General features: G+C 39.8%; 1 protein-coding gene across 3 annotated transcripts in view; it reads right to left on the reverse strand.

The window, feature by feature from the left end:
• LOC106060533 (uncharacterized) overlaps nt 1-18010 on the reverse strand; it is a 95882-nt gene that overhangs the window by 36423 nt on the left and 41449 nt on the right. Inside the window, exons 1-2 of one of the 3 annotated variants that reach the window (XM_056035845.1) lie at nt 15499-15608; nt 3804-8865 (exon numbers count right to left, since the gene is read on the reverse strand). In XM_056035845.1, coding sequence (XP_055891820.1) covers nt 3804-8826 — 5023 coding nt within the window. In that variant the 5' untranslated portion in view covers nt 8827-8865; nt 15499-15608. Of the gene's footprint in view, nt 1-3803; nt 8866-10972; nt 11177-15498; nt 15609-18010 lie in introns of those variants that run through there. The other 2 variants (XM_056035843.1, XM_056035844.1) reach the window with 2 other exon arrangements.

Here is an 18010-nt window from a genome sequence, read left to right on the forward strand (position 1 = left end):
TCAATGTTCTCCAGAAGAGCCCCTCTGGCCATCCTATTTGGTGAAAAGTCTAGCATCAATGTTCTCCAGAAGAGCCCCTCTGGCCATCCTATTTGGTGAAAAGTCTAGCATCAATGTTCTCCAGAAGAGCCCCTCTGGCCATCCTATTTGGTGAAAAGTCTAGCATCAATGTTCTCCAGAAGAGCCCCTCTGGCCATCCTATTGGGTGAAAAGTCTAGCATCAATGTTCTCCAGAAGAGCCCCTCTGGCCATCCTATTTGGTGAAAAGTCTAGCATCAATGTTCTCCAGAAGAGCCCCTCTGGCCATCCTATTTGGTGAAAAGTCTAGCATCAATGTTCTCCAGAAGAGCCACTCTGGCCATCCTATTTGGTGAAAAGTCTAGCATCAATGTTCTCCAGAAGAGTCCCTCTGGCCATCCTATTTGGTGAAAAGTCTAGCATCAATGTTCTCCAGAAGAGCCCCTCTGGCCATCCTATTTGGTGAAAAGTCTAGCATCAATGTTCTCCAGAAGAGCCCCTCTGGCCATCCTATTTGGTGAAAAGTCTAGCATCAATGTTCTCCAGAAGAGTCCCTCTGGCCATCCTATTTGGTGAAAAGTCTAGCATCAATGTTCTCCAGAAGAGCCCCTCTGGCCATCCTATTTGGTGAAAAGTCTAGCATCAATGTTCTCCAGAAGAGCCACTCTGGCCATCCTATTTGGTGAAAAGTCTAGCATCAATGTTCTCCAGAAGAGTCCCTCTGGCCATCCTATTTGGTGAAAAGTCTAGCATCAATGTTCTCCAGAAGAGCCCCTCTGGCCATCCTATTTGGTGAAAAGTCTAGCATCAATGTTCTCCAGAAGAGTCCCTCTGGCCATCCTATTTGGTGAAAAGTCTAGCATCAATGTTCTCCAGAAGAGCCCCTCTGGCCATCCTATTTGGTGAAAAGTCTAGCATCAATGTTCTCCAGAAGAGCCCCTCTGGCCATCCTATTTTGGCTGACAACGGCAGCAACTAGCTTCCGCAAGAGACTGCAAAGGGACTTCAGCTTTTTATAAAGCTTTCTTTGAAACAAGACTTACTTAGACTTAGGTCCTCCCGCGCCGTTCGGCGCATTGGGTGGCAAGCTGTCTCCACAAAGATCTGTCTCTGGCAATATCTGAAGCCTCCGCCAAAGGCATTCAATATAATACTTTATTCGTCAATCATTGAGGCACATTCATCTAGTGAAGATGTCATGGAAATGTCTTCGATTCCGAAGAATAAGGATGAGTGCAGTGTTTTACATGACTATAGGAACCCAGTTGTGACTTGTATATTTTGACTCACCTAAAGAAAAGTCGTTATCCGCCGAGATCTATTGTCGAAGATAGTGACAGAATACGAAAACATTTAAAGATGTAACCTCTATACATAGTGTACAAACTCGGATATTTTAAGGTACAAATGTGTGTTTTTGGGAGGAATGTTAGAGTCTTTTATGGTCTCAACAAGTGTGAGGAATGTTGCTCTATGGTAAAAAGCTAGATAGCTAAACAACCTACTACCGCTTCCAATTCATTATAGCTGGATTACTGACATCCATTAGTCAACTCAAATAAAACAAAAGTCTAATTCACACAAAATTATAGAAAACTGGTACCCATAGAAATAGGCAACTCAACATGGTCTGCACCAGAGACCATTAAATCTTTAAATAATCATATTTTTGTATCTAAAAGTTTAAAGTCTTATCGCTATAAAATATTAATCAACAAATCAAAAAAGAAAGATTTTCTTTATATATATAAATCTACCTTCATTAATGAATATAAGCTATCGAGCGGGAAGCTTCCAGTGTTAAATAATAGAAGACTAATTTTCGTCTCTAATGTCAGACTTGTGATTAAACGTGAGCGAGTAAATAAATACCTTTTATCTAAAGGACTTGGTCTACAAGTAGTCTTTCGTGCTCAGATTACATTCATCAAATGTCACGAAATAATTGAACTGGCTCATTACGGTTAGCCCCACATAGTTAGCGTCTAGAATGTTGTTGAGATTATCTTTTTTCTTCTGTAATCTCTTAAAAACTTTTTTTTTTTTTAAACAGCGGTTCTAAAACTTGAATGGCAATGTCAATTCCGAAGATTAAGGACGAGTGCATTTTTTTCACATGGCCACGCAAACCCAGTTGCGACCTACATATTTTCCCACATCTGATGCAGACAAATGTAGATGGAGAGAACATTGAAATAGTGCAACACTTTTAAATACATTGGCACTACCTTAAACAATAAAATAAATTTTACTGCAAATACTGATGACAACAGCAAAAAAGGGCAGCAAAGATTACGATTACTTAGAAAGATGTCCTCATTTAATGTTAGTGAAAGGCCTTGGCGATGTTTTATCATCACAAAAGACACCAATAGTAAAGACAAAACAGACACTAAAACTCTTTTGTTCCACTGGCAATCAAATCATTATATACAATTGGGCTATCTGATAGAAACATTTCACATGTTAATTTTGATTGAGTCTGGTGTGAATGTATATTATGGTTTTCAATAGTTATCATGTTTTGTTTAGTGTAATGCCAAAATTGTAAGGCAAATTTCCTAATGGATGATAATTATTATTATTATGTTAGAAAAGAGCGAGTATTCATTCTCTGGCGCAGCCAGGGTCGAGTTTCGTTAAAGGGAAACAAAATTCCTAACCCTAATCCCTTTATCAGTTCCACCGAGGAATTTTCTGGTGATGTGGCAGGTCTGCAGTAGTACCGCCCTCTGACAGTCAACAAGAATGTCCCTAGGAATGCCAAGGGCCTTGAAGGTATCCAGTATTACTGGATTTATTTTTTATCTTACACTATCGATCTGTAAATAACTTTGTGTGTCCCTCATAGATCTGAAAGGAGGATCCGAATATAATATATAACTGGTCAAACTACTAGCCTTCTAAAATCGTAACTCTTTGTAGTCAGTATAGTTTCTATGTGGGCATAAGAGAATATATACATGTAAAACATGAGTAAAACAAAGGACCGCATTCCAAACGAAGAGATTAGAGACAGCGTTACTACAGCGACTGGACTCCACGATGACCTGATAACTAGTGTAAAAAAACAAAACGAAAACTAAAATTCTATGGCTATATTACAACGTCTTCGAGGCTCGCAAAGACCTTCCTTCAGGGAACAGTACTAGGAAGAAGATGAAGAGGAAGACAGAGCAAGCGATGGGAAGAAGAATGGGCAGGCCTGTCAGTGAATGAAATTCTATCAAAGGTAAAGGACAGAAAGAGAAAAGGCTAAGGACGGTTGACAGATCTTGTGTGGTGCCCCAACGGTCCAACAGACTAAGGTACCGGTATAGGTGGAAATAATGTAGAAAAGGTTGTTTGTAGAGCTCATAAGCTGTATTAGATCAGCTTGGGCTGCATTTAGTATTCCTTGGTTCAATGGCGCCCAGCCCTTTCTGAAATGTACATTTCCGACACACGGGACACATTACAAAAAAAAACAAATAATAATAATTCAGTCCAAAAAAGACAACAACGATCCTCTAGTTCAGTGTTTCCCAAACTGTGTTCCGCGGAACCCTAGGCCTGAATATGTGTTCTACGAACTTGGCAGGGAGTCGCTCATTAGTTTAGTTTGTGTGTAACTCCCCGCATCCCCCTTTATAAAGCCAACTTAAATGTAATGTGTAACAAGAGTGAGTAAAAAAAAAGACTCTATTTCTAAATTTAAAAAAGCTTGAAGCTGTACTAAGTATTAAAAACTTGATGGAAAAAAAAACCACTAGCTATTAATCCTATTGGAATTTAGATTTACTTACCAGTCTTTTTCCAGAAAGCATAGATTTCATTCAGTGCATCACAAGGTCTACGTCCACCATTGCCAGTAGATGTCACACTGCCCACCCAAAAGCCGTACTCTGGCAACTCTAGGTCTATGGTCATGTCTTGAAGGACATACGTTTTCCTGGTGGTCCTGTACCTGACAAACTCTTTCAGACCAGACCTGACAACAAAAAGAGCCACGGAAGCATCTGATGTAGCCTTGGCGTTCTTGGACTTCAGGATGCGCTCCAGCGTTTCCAGGATGACGTTGGTGCTCTCGATCTCAAAGTATTCTCGTTTGGTCTCATCATTCAGCAGTTTGCAGAAGTTGGCGTGCAGCTGCCAACGGCCGTTGTGGGTTCTCAGCCAACAGTCAGCCAGCGTCAAGTCAAAGTCGGGCGTGTCAAAGTAAATGTCGATAAAGACGGACTCAGACTTGAGGATTCCCCCAAGAGACTTGAGTGAAGACTCAAACTTCTGGTTGACGTTAAACCTTCTTGTGACTGGTATGGGCCGCCTAGGTCTAGACATTGCGGTCAATTTTAACAGTGATGCTCCCTTCTCTTTCGTATTGATTTTTAGTGAACCTTCCTTTGTGATACTGACAGAGGATCCTTGTGATAGCAAGCTGCTCTGGTTGGTTTGGTTCACACTGATAATTGATTTAGTGGATAACACTTCAGTTTCTGAACGTTCTGTTTGAGATAAGGTTTTGACACTAGATCCTAGCGACACAGAGTCGCTCAGGTTAGCCTGGTTCACACTGATATTGGACTGTGTTGTGGATGCCACTTCAGATTCTAAACGTTCTGTTTGAGATAAGGTTTTGACACTAGATCCTAGCGACACAGAGTCGCTCAGGTTAGCCTGGTTCACACTGATATTGGACTGTGATGTGGGTGCAACTTCAGTTTCTAAACGTTCTGTTTGAGATAAGGTTTTGACACTAGATCCTAGCGACACAGAGTCGCTCAGGTTAGCCTGGTTCACACTGATATTGGACTGTGTTGTGGATGCCACTTCAGATTCTAAACGTTCTGTTTGAGATAAGGTTTTGACACTAGATCCTAGCGACACAGAGTCGCTCAGGTTAGCCTGGTTCACACTGATATTGGACTGTGTTGTGGATGCCACTTCAGATTCTAAACGTTCTGTTTGAGATAAGGTTTTGACACTAGATCCTAGCGACACAGAGTCGCTCAGGTTAGCCTGGTTCACACTGATATTGGACTGTGTTGTGGATGCCACTTCAGATTCTAAACGTTCTGTTTGAGATAAGGTTTTGACACTAGATCCTAGCGACACAGAGTCGCTCAGGTTAGCCTGGTTCACACTGATATTGGACTGTGTTGTGGATGCCACTTCAGATTCTAAACGTTCTGTTTGAGATAAGGTTTTGACATTGGATCCTAGCAATACAGAGTCGCTCAGGTTAGCTTGATTGACAATGACACTGGACTGTGATGTGGGTGCAACTTCAGTTTCTGAAAGTTCTGTTTGAGATAAGGTTTTGACACTAGATCCTAGCGATACAGAGTCGCTCAAGTTAGCTTGATTCACACTGACATTGGACTGTGTTGTGGTTGCCATTTCAGTTTCTGAACGTTCGGTTTGAGATAAGGTTTTGACACTAGATCCTAACGATACAGAGTCGCTCAAGTTAGCCTGGTTCACATTCATATTGGACTGTGTTGTGGATTCCATTTCAGTTTCTGAACGTTCGGTTTGAGATAAGGTTTTGACACTAGATCCTAACGATACAGAGTCGCTCAAGTTAGCCTGGTTCACATTCATATTGGACTGTGTTGTGGATTCCATTTCAGTTTCTGAACGTTCGGTTTGAGATAAGGTTTTGACACTAGATCCTAACGATACAGAGTCGCTCAAGTTAGCCTGGTTCACATTCATATTGGACTGTGTTGTGGATTCCATTTCAGTTTCTGAACGTTCGGTTTGAGATAAGGTTTTGACACTAGATCCTAACGATACAGAGTCGCTCAAGTTAGCCTGGTTCACATTCATATTGGACTGTGTTGTGGATTCCATTTCAGTTTCTGAACGTTCGGTTTGAGATAAGGTTTTGACACTAGATCCTAACGATACAGAGTCGCTCAGGTTAGCCTGGTTCACATTGATATTGGACTGTGATGTGGGTGCAACTTCAGTTTCTGAACGTTCGGTTTGAGATAAGGTTTTGACACTAGATCCTAGCAATACAGAGTCGCTCAGGTTAGCCTGGTTCACATTGATATTGGACTGTGATGTGGGTGCAACTTCAGTTTCTGAACGTTCGGTTTGAGATAAGGTTTTGACTCTAGATCCTAGCGATACAGAGTCGCTCAGGTTAGCCTGGTTCACATTGATATTGGACTGTGATGTGGGTGCAACTTCAGTTTCTGAACGTTCGGTTTGAGATAAGGTTTTGACACTAGATCCTAGCGATACAGAGTCGCTCAAGTTAGCTTGATTCACACTGACATTGGACTGTGTTGTGGTTGCCATTTCAGTTTCTGAACGTTCGGTCTGAGATGGTATGTTGATGCTGCAACCATCATTAATCTTTGACAAGTCTGTCTCCTTAATATCTGGTATGTTAACTGACGCTTGCGGTTGGCATAGAGAGGCAGATGCATCTTCAGCAGAAGCATTGGATTGGTTCTTTGCTGCCTTATCTTTCTTTGCTTTAGATGATCGATTTTTACCTTTGTTTTTCTTATTTCCAGCCTCCTGCTTGACCACTTTCTTTACTTCGGCAGATACCTCTTGTGCCAGCTTTTCGATATAGGAATGACTTGCTGGACTAATGTTGGGACTGTTGATCGTAGCGTCAGTAACTTCTGACGTCTTGCTAGCCATTTCAGTTTCTTTTTTGGCTGCAGCAATGTTACCTCCTTTCTTTGTTTTGCTTTTCTTTTTATTTCCAGTTTCCTTTTTGGAAACAGTGACAACACTTTCAACTTTAGTCTTCATTGCAGTTTCTGTTTCGGTTTTAGCTACAGTGGAATTACTTATATCTTCTGACTTGTATGTATTTTCTGATTCTTTAACGACTACTTGAGAGTCATTATTTTCCATTACTATTTTATTTTCAACTTTACCTAATTCGAGTGTGCTTGGACTATGTGAATCAGATACATTACTAATGAACTCAGTGCTGGTTCTACTCTCAACAAGCTGATTGAATCTTTCGCCATCTTGAAGTGTGGTCGAAGAAAAAACAGAACTGTTCTGATTTAATGATGAAGATTCTTCACATAAAAAGCTGGTTAAGGATTCAGTGCTTCCAGGTAACTCCTTTCCACTAGGCTGGTTGAGCAATGAAAAAGATTCTGTAGACTGACCACTGGATGTTTCCAAGGAGTCAAAACTCTCTGAAGGCTGAGTAAGAGCGCTTGGATTCTGTTGTGCAGCGACATATGCAGAGTCATCAGTGTCATCAAATGCCATGTTGCAGATACCTCCGGCACCAATCATCATCCCCACATCGTGGAACCGGTAGCCAACTTGGATTGACTCAAGGTCTACCAACTGGTCCAAGAGTTCATCCTCTTCTTCTTTATTTTCATGCACAGTGGGACTCTTGATCTCTGCGGTGTGAGCCTCGTCACCTAATGAAACCTTCTGGATTTTAGTCACTTTGAACATGTTTACTTCTTCAGTTGTGATTGACCTTGCACTTTGCTCTTTTGTTTTTCTGAACTGTGAGAAATCTACTTTCTTGAGATGTGGAATAGCCTCCCCAGAGGGCAGCTCATCAACAGATTTTCCGATGTCCAGATCTACTTGGGAGGACTCTTCATCGAATCTTGTTGACCTCACAGCAGCTTCTAAATCGACAGTGTCTGACCTTTCCGGGGTGGTCCTAGACTTTTTATCCACCAGTTCTTCAAGAGCGTAACTCCTTATGGCGATGCCCGGCGAATAGGTGAGCCTTGGTGGACATTCAGTATTTTCAGTGGCACTCTCATCCTTTTTCAGGGACAAACTATCAGGATAATGTACAATACTATTTTGATTGAAGTTAGCATTAACACTGATAGTATCTACTGAAGATCCATATGTAGAAAGGTTATTTGTCATAGACTCTTGTGCTTTTGCCTTCAGAGAATCTGGCCCCATACTATCATTGTCAATTACACTGGTTATATCACTCACCATGTAGGTGCTCTGTATCAACTGCTGGACATCCTCCCTTGCCGTTTTCAATCTATTTAATCCTTGGTCAACTTCCTGACCTGACCCAAACCAATCCAAATGCGCATGCTTGTCCTTAGGAGAGTCGAGATGCTGAGCTCCTTCTGCAACAAAATCTCCAGTTTTCTCGACTGTACGCGTGCTGGATTCGTTTCCAGACTTTCCAATCTCAACATCTCTAGAGCTCTTGAAAGTCACATTTTTGATAGCAGTCACAGAAAGTGAGGTGCTCTCTGTTGAACTGATTTGATAAGTCTGTTTGATGTAATAAGAGTCTGATGTCTTTCTTTCCCTCTGGCCGCTCTCTTCAAAAGTTCCTTCAATAACTTGCTCTGAAAAAGGCGAGTCAGAGTCTGAAGGATTACTAGCAGCACTTATTGCTTGATCTACTTCCATGCCGCTGTTGCCTCCACTGCTGGATCTAGAGTACACTGTTCTTACGCGAGTGGACATAACTTTTTGGGTAGGTGAGAAGCAAGTTTCTCTTATTCCATCAATTTCCACATTGACCTCTGATCTCTGGCTGTCTATTGAGATTGACCTGTTCAACTCTAAAGAGGAAGCAGGGTTGGTCGGCTCCTGAGAAGATGCATCGGCAAGCTCTTGGGAAGAATCACAGTTAGCTAACTCCTTAGAGGAATCAGTGTTGATCATCTCATGTGAGAAAGCAGTGCTGACCAGGTCGGTGTCCACTACAGTCAGAGCTAATGAGAAGTTCGTCTGGCTGCTTGTTTTGCTGACTACGGTAACCCTGGGCGACAGAGGTGTCTCCAGAAAACTCTCCGACCTCTCTACAAATTGCAGTTGATTTTCTTCGGACGCCATAACCACTGCCAACAAGTGTACCCCAAATAGTGTCTTTATCTGGAAACAAAGAAACAATGCAGAGTAACAATGACAGAAATAATCTTTTCAAAATAATTATCAACAATGTGGCATGAAATATTTAACACTTTGGTAAATTTATAGCTAATGTTATACGGTTTGGCTTTATAAAACCCGGAGAAAGTGTAGACTTGACAGACTTGACTCTTGAGAAACATAGGAGACGTAAACAAAAAGTCAAAAGTAAGTCTATTGGTGAGCTGTCTAATGTGTTTGTCTTCTCGACATATTGGAGGACACATTACTAAAGTGTCTGAATAGCAAGTGTAGGTAACACTGACAGTATTTAGATCCAAGCATTTCGTGTATTAATAAACTGACCATAAGTAATTAGAGGGGTTTGTGGTGAAGTTTCAAAATCACGTGCATGCTAGTTGCTAAAATTAAATTAAATTAAATTAAATTATGGCTTTTATATAGCGCTACTTTCATGCTTATAGCATGCTCAGAGCGCTTTGGTCCAATCTCAGTTGTGGACCAGTGGGGGGGGGGGGGGTATCCAGGAGTAGGTTTTTCCGTGCTGCCTTCAGGCGCTCAGTAAACACAGCTCTGCCCGAGTCGGGTGTCGAACCTCGGGTAGCTGGATCAAGGTCGCGAAGCCAATCGCACTTAGCCTCTCGACCACGCTTCCCACTATAAAAAAACGTCTCCAAAAACGTCCTGATCTGCACTGCAGTGTTTCCCCTGTACTCATTCTATGTTTAGTTTTCTTTAGACTGCACGACTGTAGCTAACTGCTACCAAAAGACTTACACAACAGCGATGAAAGAGATGACATAAAATGTTACAACATCGAGAAGAACATAAAAACTAGAGCTGCCATCACACTTAAACATCTCCTTAACAAAAAGAACCGGGGTAAAAAAAAAAAAAGGGGGGGGGGGGCGGGAGAGGAATATCGGATTTAAAAAAATTTCAAGATTGAAATATTTGTGTCCATTGAATTTGATGGTGTAATTCTGGATCGAGGACAAGCCTTGGAGGAGGGGGGGGGAGGAAATGTGACATCGAGGATTGAACAGAGGTCGAAAATTTAAACCGCACACATCATTTCAAGGTGCTTCCTGGGCCCAAGAATAAACAAAAGCTCCCAGTGTACAGTGTGCCCTCCCATAATTTACTGCGACTCATACTTTCATTAAAGCCTGGAAGTTGCAGACACACACACACACACACTGTCTTCCACCCCAGCAGAAACTGAGTGCCGCCCTATATGAGGCATTCAAGAAGAAATCCTTTCCAGGAAAAAAAAAAGCGATATTTTTTTTTTGTCAAGAAGACTACGGTAAACTCATTTATTGGATTTGTCGCCCTTAGACCAAATGTGACGAGGCAATAACTCTTGCTCAAGCACAAACGAGGGCGAACACAGAAAAAAAAAGAGAAAAAGGGGAGGGGGGTAGAAAAAAAAAAGAATATCGAAGTGGTGGACATCTCTTTAAGGCAGATGATAGGCTTGTTGATGCTGCTGACAAGTGCGAAAAAGCATGATGTTAGCAAGTTGAAGATGGCCGAACTCAAGTGAGCTTTAGCCAGCATCTGGTTTCTATGGGAACAAGAAAACAAAAAAGAATGATGGCAAAGGAGATAAAGATGGTAATGATTCTATAAATGCCCGAAGAAGCAAAAAAAAAAAAAAAAAGAGAGAAAAAAAATGCTTTGTTCCAAACAATGGCAGAGAAAATAAAGTTTGTCAAGTATTTTTTTTTAGAAAGGCACTCGTTTAATTGCTGTTCTAGTTTGAATATCCATGTACACAGACGATGTCCAGTTTTGCAAGCAACAAAAGATGACAAATTTAAAAATTTATAAATATATAACTTCCTAGATCTACATTTATTATGAAGCTAGATGACAGAAAAAAAAGGAAAAAAAAAACGTATTGTCTTTAACATGTGTGTAGACCAAACTGTGTGTAGACCAAGCTGGGTTGTGTAAATTCTCTTTGCTATAAAAAGCTCATAAACAGTGTTAAGTACCAACATAACTATTCGTAGAATTTAAAAACATTACCTATTTGTTTTCAAAGAAATCAGTCTATTGGAAAACTTCCATTATTTTAGAAAGATCATTAAGTGCACACTACCTGTGTAATGATTCTGTATGTGTAGAATGTATATTTACATTCATAAATGTCAGAGACAGTTTGAAGGTATCTACAAAAAAAAAAGGGGTGTAAAGGTGAATTGAAACCAATCAAGTTGTGACATGTTTTAAGCATACCTAGAAGGCTAGCTCACAAACGAACAAACAATACACAAGATATTCAAACATGGAAGTGTTCGGAATTATGTTCCGTTTTTGCCTCGTGTTCAACAAAAAAAAGTCTACATTCAATTCTTGAAACTAGATCAGTGTTTCCCAAACTTTTTCTCAAAAGGAAAACTTAGCACATTCTGAGTATTTAACGAAACACTTTAGTTTTTAGAGAGATTAATTCACATGCGTGCCCACTAATTAATTATTCCAGTAATTCGTGGAACACCAAGTCAGGCCTCACAGTTTGGTTAACACTGCTCTAGGTATAATCCTAAATGTAATTAATCCGTTACTCACTTACTATGATCAAATCTAGACGTCAAATGTAATTTAAGCTGCTAATAAATAGTATGTTGAACTATTGGAATTCTAAGCAAACAAATTTAAATCTAGTTGTTTTATTTTTTGTTCATTTATTTCAATCAATGCTCTACTTTATCGATCATCTAGTTCGGGGTTGATTTAGCTTGTTCAGTTTTGTGTTTTTGAGTGATAGTCTAGCTGAAAATCTTTGAATAATAATCAGAGTAGATGTCTCAACTTCATCATTAACCCATGTCTCACTGATCACACTTATTCAACGGCAATCTACAGGAACGTACAATGCAACAAGCGGTCCTCCTAAGAAATAGTGCAACAAGGGGTCCTCCTAAAAAACAGTAATAAATAGTCTTGGCTATTTTAACACTTTTATTGTGTGATAAACCTTTTTACTTTTCATACATTATAGAAGACGGGGAGTCCAATGTGCCTATAGAGGTCTAGGACAGAAATTCCAGTTCATTGCTTTTCTCCTTTAAAAGTAGAAGTTGACTAACGTACTAATAAAGAACTAGATGCGCGGTGATAGAGTCTTATACTTTTTGTTTCCCTTTCATTTACATGATGCCAGGAACTATCAAAATAGCACGTGATAGTTAGATGGGGTCTGTACTTCCGTTTAGAAGCAAAATGGCGGACGATCCGGCTCTTGCATGCTGTGGTGTATCCTATCGAGGACTGACTGCTGCAACAGGTTTGGGCGAGCACTTCAAAAGCACACCGTCCCCTTAGCATCACCAGCATCTGTCACTATTGCTAACACCGCAGCGTCCCTTACCGGGCTCGGCCCTCTCTAAGAGCAGCACCGCTCTCATTTGCCCAGACACTTCCAATTATTCACGCCATTTTGGTTTCACTCCAGATAATAAATCCAAGCTATAATAACAGACACGGCTCTACACAAAGTCACTCATGCGGCAGTACGTCAGCAGGAAGGGAAGGCGGCGGAGAGTGGAGTCGGGAGGGTCCATTTTTTTTTAGAGGGAAAAACAAAAGCCGATGCAATTGAAGTGTCAAGAGAAGAAAGCAAAGACAGAAGAAAAAAAAGATTTAAAAAAAAATGTTTCAAAACAAAACAGGTAGATAGGATTCAAAGCGATTTCATACAAAAACTCTATCTATCTATCTATCTATCTGTCTGTCTGTCTATCTATCTATCTATCTATCTGTCTGTCTGTCTGTCTGTCTGTCTATCTATCTATCTATCTACCTATCTATCTATCTGTCTATCTATCTATCTATCTATCTATCTATCTATAGATATATATATTATAGATAGATAGAGAGGGTGGGGGGGGGGGGGGAGAGGACACGAGCTTATTTCGGGCTCGACAATTCAGTCTATTTAGTCCTTAAGTTTCAAACTTTATGTTAAGACTTGCTTGCTATAAGGATGTATTCAATGTATTCAAAATTTTTACTTCGAATTCTGGGTTTCTCTTAACCGAAACAAGGATCACTACAACTGGACACAAGTGGACATCAGGTCAACAGATTTAACTTCTGAAAATATGAACATGTATGTATCATTCAATTTCCATTGTAACAGCCAACAAAAAAGGAAAACAAAATGTGTGACAGTATTCGAGATTAATTTAGAGCAGGGCCGGCTTTAGGCCAGTTTTACCGATTGCTGTAAAATTGGGCCCAGCACCTGGCAGGGGACCCGCAATTTGCATTCAGCATATCACTATCAGTCATGGCTCTTGCCGCAGCCTTTTAAGATGTTGAACTTCAAGGGTTAACATATTTAATGTATCATTCGATTGACGTGTCATCAATTAACCCACTGACGCCTATTGCGTTTGTTGCTTCCTATGCATGTTGTAAAATAAATGTTGATAGAATGATATAATTAATAATAATAATAGTTATAGTTTTAAAAAATATAGATGAGGGGCCTCGTAAGCATACGTTAAATTGGGCCCCGCATTTATGAGGCTGGCCGTGATTCAGAGCTTTAAATATTTCTTGCGGGAATTCAGAACCTGCTGTAAAAACAATGGCATTAAAAAGCGCACTTGACACTTTACTACAAGAAAAATAAACAAAAATTAATTGCAGAGAGCAATTAGAAGCAATGCGCATGTCCTGAAAACTCGAACTGTATTGAGCCAATCGCTAACGGCGATAAGGTCAACTAGCAAGCAGTCTATGAAGGTGCAATTAGCCCCACAGCCAGAGCGGACTACAGAATGAAGAGGTCAACAACTCATGGGCCACGCATGGCAAAAGTCACGTTAAAAAAAAAAAAAAAAAAAAGAAGGAAACACTTGACATATTCGCGTTTGACCAACTCAAAAAGTGACCATTTAGTGACCTTAACGAGAGCGCTGGTCAACAACAGGGTATGGTGTCTGTTAGTTTTTGATAATTGCCTCTCCAGAAAGTGCAGCGGCGAATAAAAGTGAGTCATTATTGCTACCATCCTTGCAGTACCAAACAGGAGCATAACAAATTGGACAGTTCATCTTCCATCTTTATTTTTGTTGTGATATTTAAACTGCTATCAACCGATTTTGTTTGAGTGATCAGCGGCTTTACAAAATACCTAAAGTTGTCCTTCGATCCAGATGACTCCAGTTTAAACGAGGCTATTTCAACATCTTCCTATCTTATCTTCTTTCTAATTCCTCTTTCTTCTTGTCCCGTTCAGCCCACCCCCACCCCAACACAAACATGTGTAGCGCCGAGGAAAACTAATCCAACTTGCCTCTTGTCTAATCCATCATTAGTCCCCCCTCCCGTTTCCCCATTAAGCCAAGATTGGCAAACAGACATTCAAGACGACCAGAGTGAAAATAGAACCAGATTAGGGCACGACCGTGACCTTCACTCAATTTGATGCCCTAAATGGCCTCTTCTAGGACACCCTCTCATACACACCCACAAGCAGATAGGGAAAAAAAATCAACTCACTTTAAAATTATTTTTTTTTTGGCCACTAGTTTATAAGAGGTCAGTAGAAACTGGACACAGTAGTCCACAAAAAGTGACCAGAGGCTTACGGTTCTAGGACAGCGACCGTTTGGTCTGGGCTTGGCACTAACACGAGAACAAATGCATACCAAGAATGCATGAGCCTTTGACGGGAGTGTGAAAGACAGGTCAACACCGCTCAAACTAATGGCTTATGCAGATCTGACGGCTTGGACAAGGCTAATTCGTTAACAGAGGCGGGGTTGAAGAGTGGACGAGAGGCGAGTCCGAGGCAGGGAGAAATAGGATTTGATAGCGGATTAGCACCTCAAAACATTTGTGACATCCAACACGCACAAAAAAAGAATGTTAGTTTCGGCGTCGCTACATAAAAGTAGGAAGGATCATTGCGGGATACTTCAATACCAACTACAATCAATAGTCCTTACGGCCAACTTAAGAAGAAAGACACTAAGACACTTACATAGATCAATATTTATTGAGACACTCAATAGAAGGAACAATAAATGTTGTTGTTTTTAGCCTTATTATTTAAAAAAGGAGAAAAAAAATGATAAGATCTCACTTTAGTTTAGTTCTTATTTCATTCACAAGTTTTCTTGGACAGCAAATTGTACACAAAATGTTTTGGAAAACATATGTGGTAATGTTTTAGAACGAGGTATGTGATAACGGTTCTCATTCAAAAGGTGACTATGAAACACAAGAGGGATGCCTGTCTAGATCGAATAGTTCCCTCTTGTTCTAGTCAACACCGTGAAACTCGATGGTATTTGTTTCAGTCCAAGTTGGTATTACAGAACTATGTATCGGAGTGTTAGCAAGATGTTTAAATGTAGCACACAAGTCAATAATACTATTCCTTAGTGAACAAGATTGTAACACTAGAAAACTGACCAGGACTCTAACTAAGTATCCACTAGAACATATGGATAAAAGTAAAAGTCCAATATTTTGTGTGTTTTCAGTCAACTAGTCTGTGACTATATTGAAAGTTCACTTTTCTGTGAAGTCAGCTGTTCCGTAAAGTTCTGTGGAACTGTGGAAGTCTATCGTTTTGTCTATACCCTACTAACACTATCAGTCACTTACTACTGCAGAGCGTTAGGTGTGCTTCAAGTTCAATCCAATGATAGTACACACACACACAGAGAACACACGACTGACATCATAACTGGCTAGCCATGAACGTCAAACGGAGTACGTATCCCAGCTCCTCTGTCATCCTCGCCCCATATAGGAGGGCTATTGAAACAACCCACTGAATCAGCGATTCTCAACATTGACAGAGTAGCATGAAGGTGTCACACCCAAAGTTGAGCCCACTAGCTACAGCTGTTCAGTTTGGAGTCGGTAAAGCTTTAAATTATACGCACATAAAATCGAAAAGATTGGCAAGGGAAAAATAAAATATGAAGACACGAAAGTGTGAATCAAGAACTAGATTAATACTGTGTCCAATGATTGCGGGTCTATAGATTAATTCACAACTAAATAGGGTATCCAATTTTAAAGTTAATTCTGATAAATCTTTACAAATCACACCACATGTTGTTTGTAAATGAGTGACCTATTTCAGATTCTGATGTTAATTAGTCAACTTTGAAGGCTATCCAGTTGTGACTAATGAAATAGACTAGAAACATTGAAGCCGTTTCAATGAGTGTTGATGATGGAAGTCAAAACGTCCCCAGTAACCAAACCTAAAAAAAATGTAAACATCTACACCATAAAAACAATGTCCTTAAGTATAATTTTTGACAACAAAAAAATTAACAATATAAAAATTGTTAGTAATACTCATCGCTCTTGGATCTTAAATTGTAGTTTGAAATAAGTCCTCTAGAGTCCAGTAGAGCTAATAAAAACCAATCCTGAGGAGCTGCTTTCTTCTGGTAAGCACACTATGAAGTGAAGATAAAGGAATCTTTCCAAATCTTATACATTGAGCAACACGAGAGGCTTTAGGACTTCAGAGACCCAACATTTCTTTACCTTCCCCGAAAATCTGGAAGTGTGTTTGGTAGGTCCAACCTTAGATCAGGGCACCAGGCTCGGTCAGTAGATTCCTCAACTAGACAAAATTGTGGGCAGAGACTTTATGACCAGAATGAGAACTGTTACTTTCATGTCTTAGTAACTAGTCGGCTAACAAAAAGTTCACCTCCCCCTGTGATCTGATTTGACACAGTCAGGTTTCACTTATCTTGTTTAAACAATGCACGCATTCAAACATCTAAGTCAACAGATCGCTCGCTCTACTGGGTCAAGTCTGATGCCTGGGACGACATGCTGACTGCGGACATTTACTTTACACATTAAGTCTGATGCATGTCTAACCTACACATCGACCAAAAGAAGCATGACACACATAAGTAAAAAACAAATAGAGAGCAATTCTTTTCTTTGCATTTTCAATTGTACTCTTCACATAATGTCCCCACGTAGTGCGGCAGTTTTTTCTGCTCTAACATACGACGCTGATGGGGGTCTAAACTTCATGATTCTATTACTAAACGAAAGAGTTGTTTCTCACCTTTGCATTGGGGAGATCATATATAAAGGGATACCATTGATACTCAGCAATAAGACAAATACTATATATTTGCTAGTTCTCCTGACTCCTAGAAATGTAACATAGTGCTTTAGAGGCAAATATAGTTTGTCAATTCATTCCATAATTATTTAGTGAAACTGGCGCACTATACTTCAGAGATAATCAAAGAAACAAGCATAATATAAAAAGACATAACAAAAAAAAAAAAAAAGACAAAAAAAAAAAAAGCTAATCTTAGGAGAATTAACGTGTACAATTATTTAATGGGAGCAAACGCCACAGTCATATATGTGAATACAGAAGAATTATTTCCCTTGTTGTTACCAAACAATTAATTACCATGAATTAATTGACTTATTGGTTATTTTTCTTTTATTGATTCATGTCTTGCCTTCGCCAATGAATAATTGCGCAAAGTTTTATCTTGAACCGAGAATAGACACACCATTTTTATCCGACACAGAAAGTTGATAAAGGCTTTGTAGAAATGCCTTCTCGGAAAAAAAAACAAAAAAAAAAACAAACCGATTTCTAGAAAAAAGTACAACAGCTACAGCCTACAATGACTACTTTGTATTGTTTTGTCAGATAACAAAATATATGATTGTAATGAAATGATAACGACTAGAATACCAATAACATGGCTTTATTCGACAAAATTAGACTACAGTAAACAGTGAATGAAACCAGCACGTCTAGCATACCACTGATGCAGTCTATACACACACACACACACACTGGACATGAAACACAACAATGGCCATGACCTTCAGACACGCTGGACGCACGCAGAAGATCAACTCAGTTACACTACAATCACCCCGCCTAAAAGTTATAGGAACATAAACATGTAAATAATGGTGAAGGACAGCGATATAAGAGGCCTTAGTATCCCTACAGAATACTTACCGATTTACTCTATTGAAAATCATTGTATAACTATCAACAAACACGTTATACACTATAAAATTATCAGTCCCTTATGCATACAAATATTAAGACCAGTTGTCTTGAATAATAATGTAATAAGCAATACAATACAAAAAA

Source organism: Biomphalaria glabrata, chromosome 7 (assembly GCF_947242115.1).
Source record: "Biomphalaria glabrata chromosome 7, xgBioGlab47.1, whole genome shotgun sequence".
In the NCBI taxonomy this organism is placed as follows: Eukaryota; Metazoa; Mollusca; class Gastropoda; family Planorbidae; genus Biomphalaria; species Biomphalaria glabrata.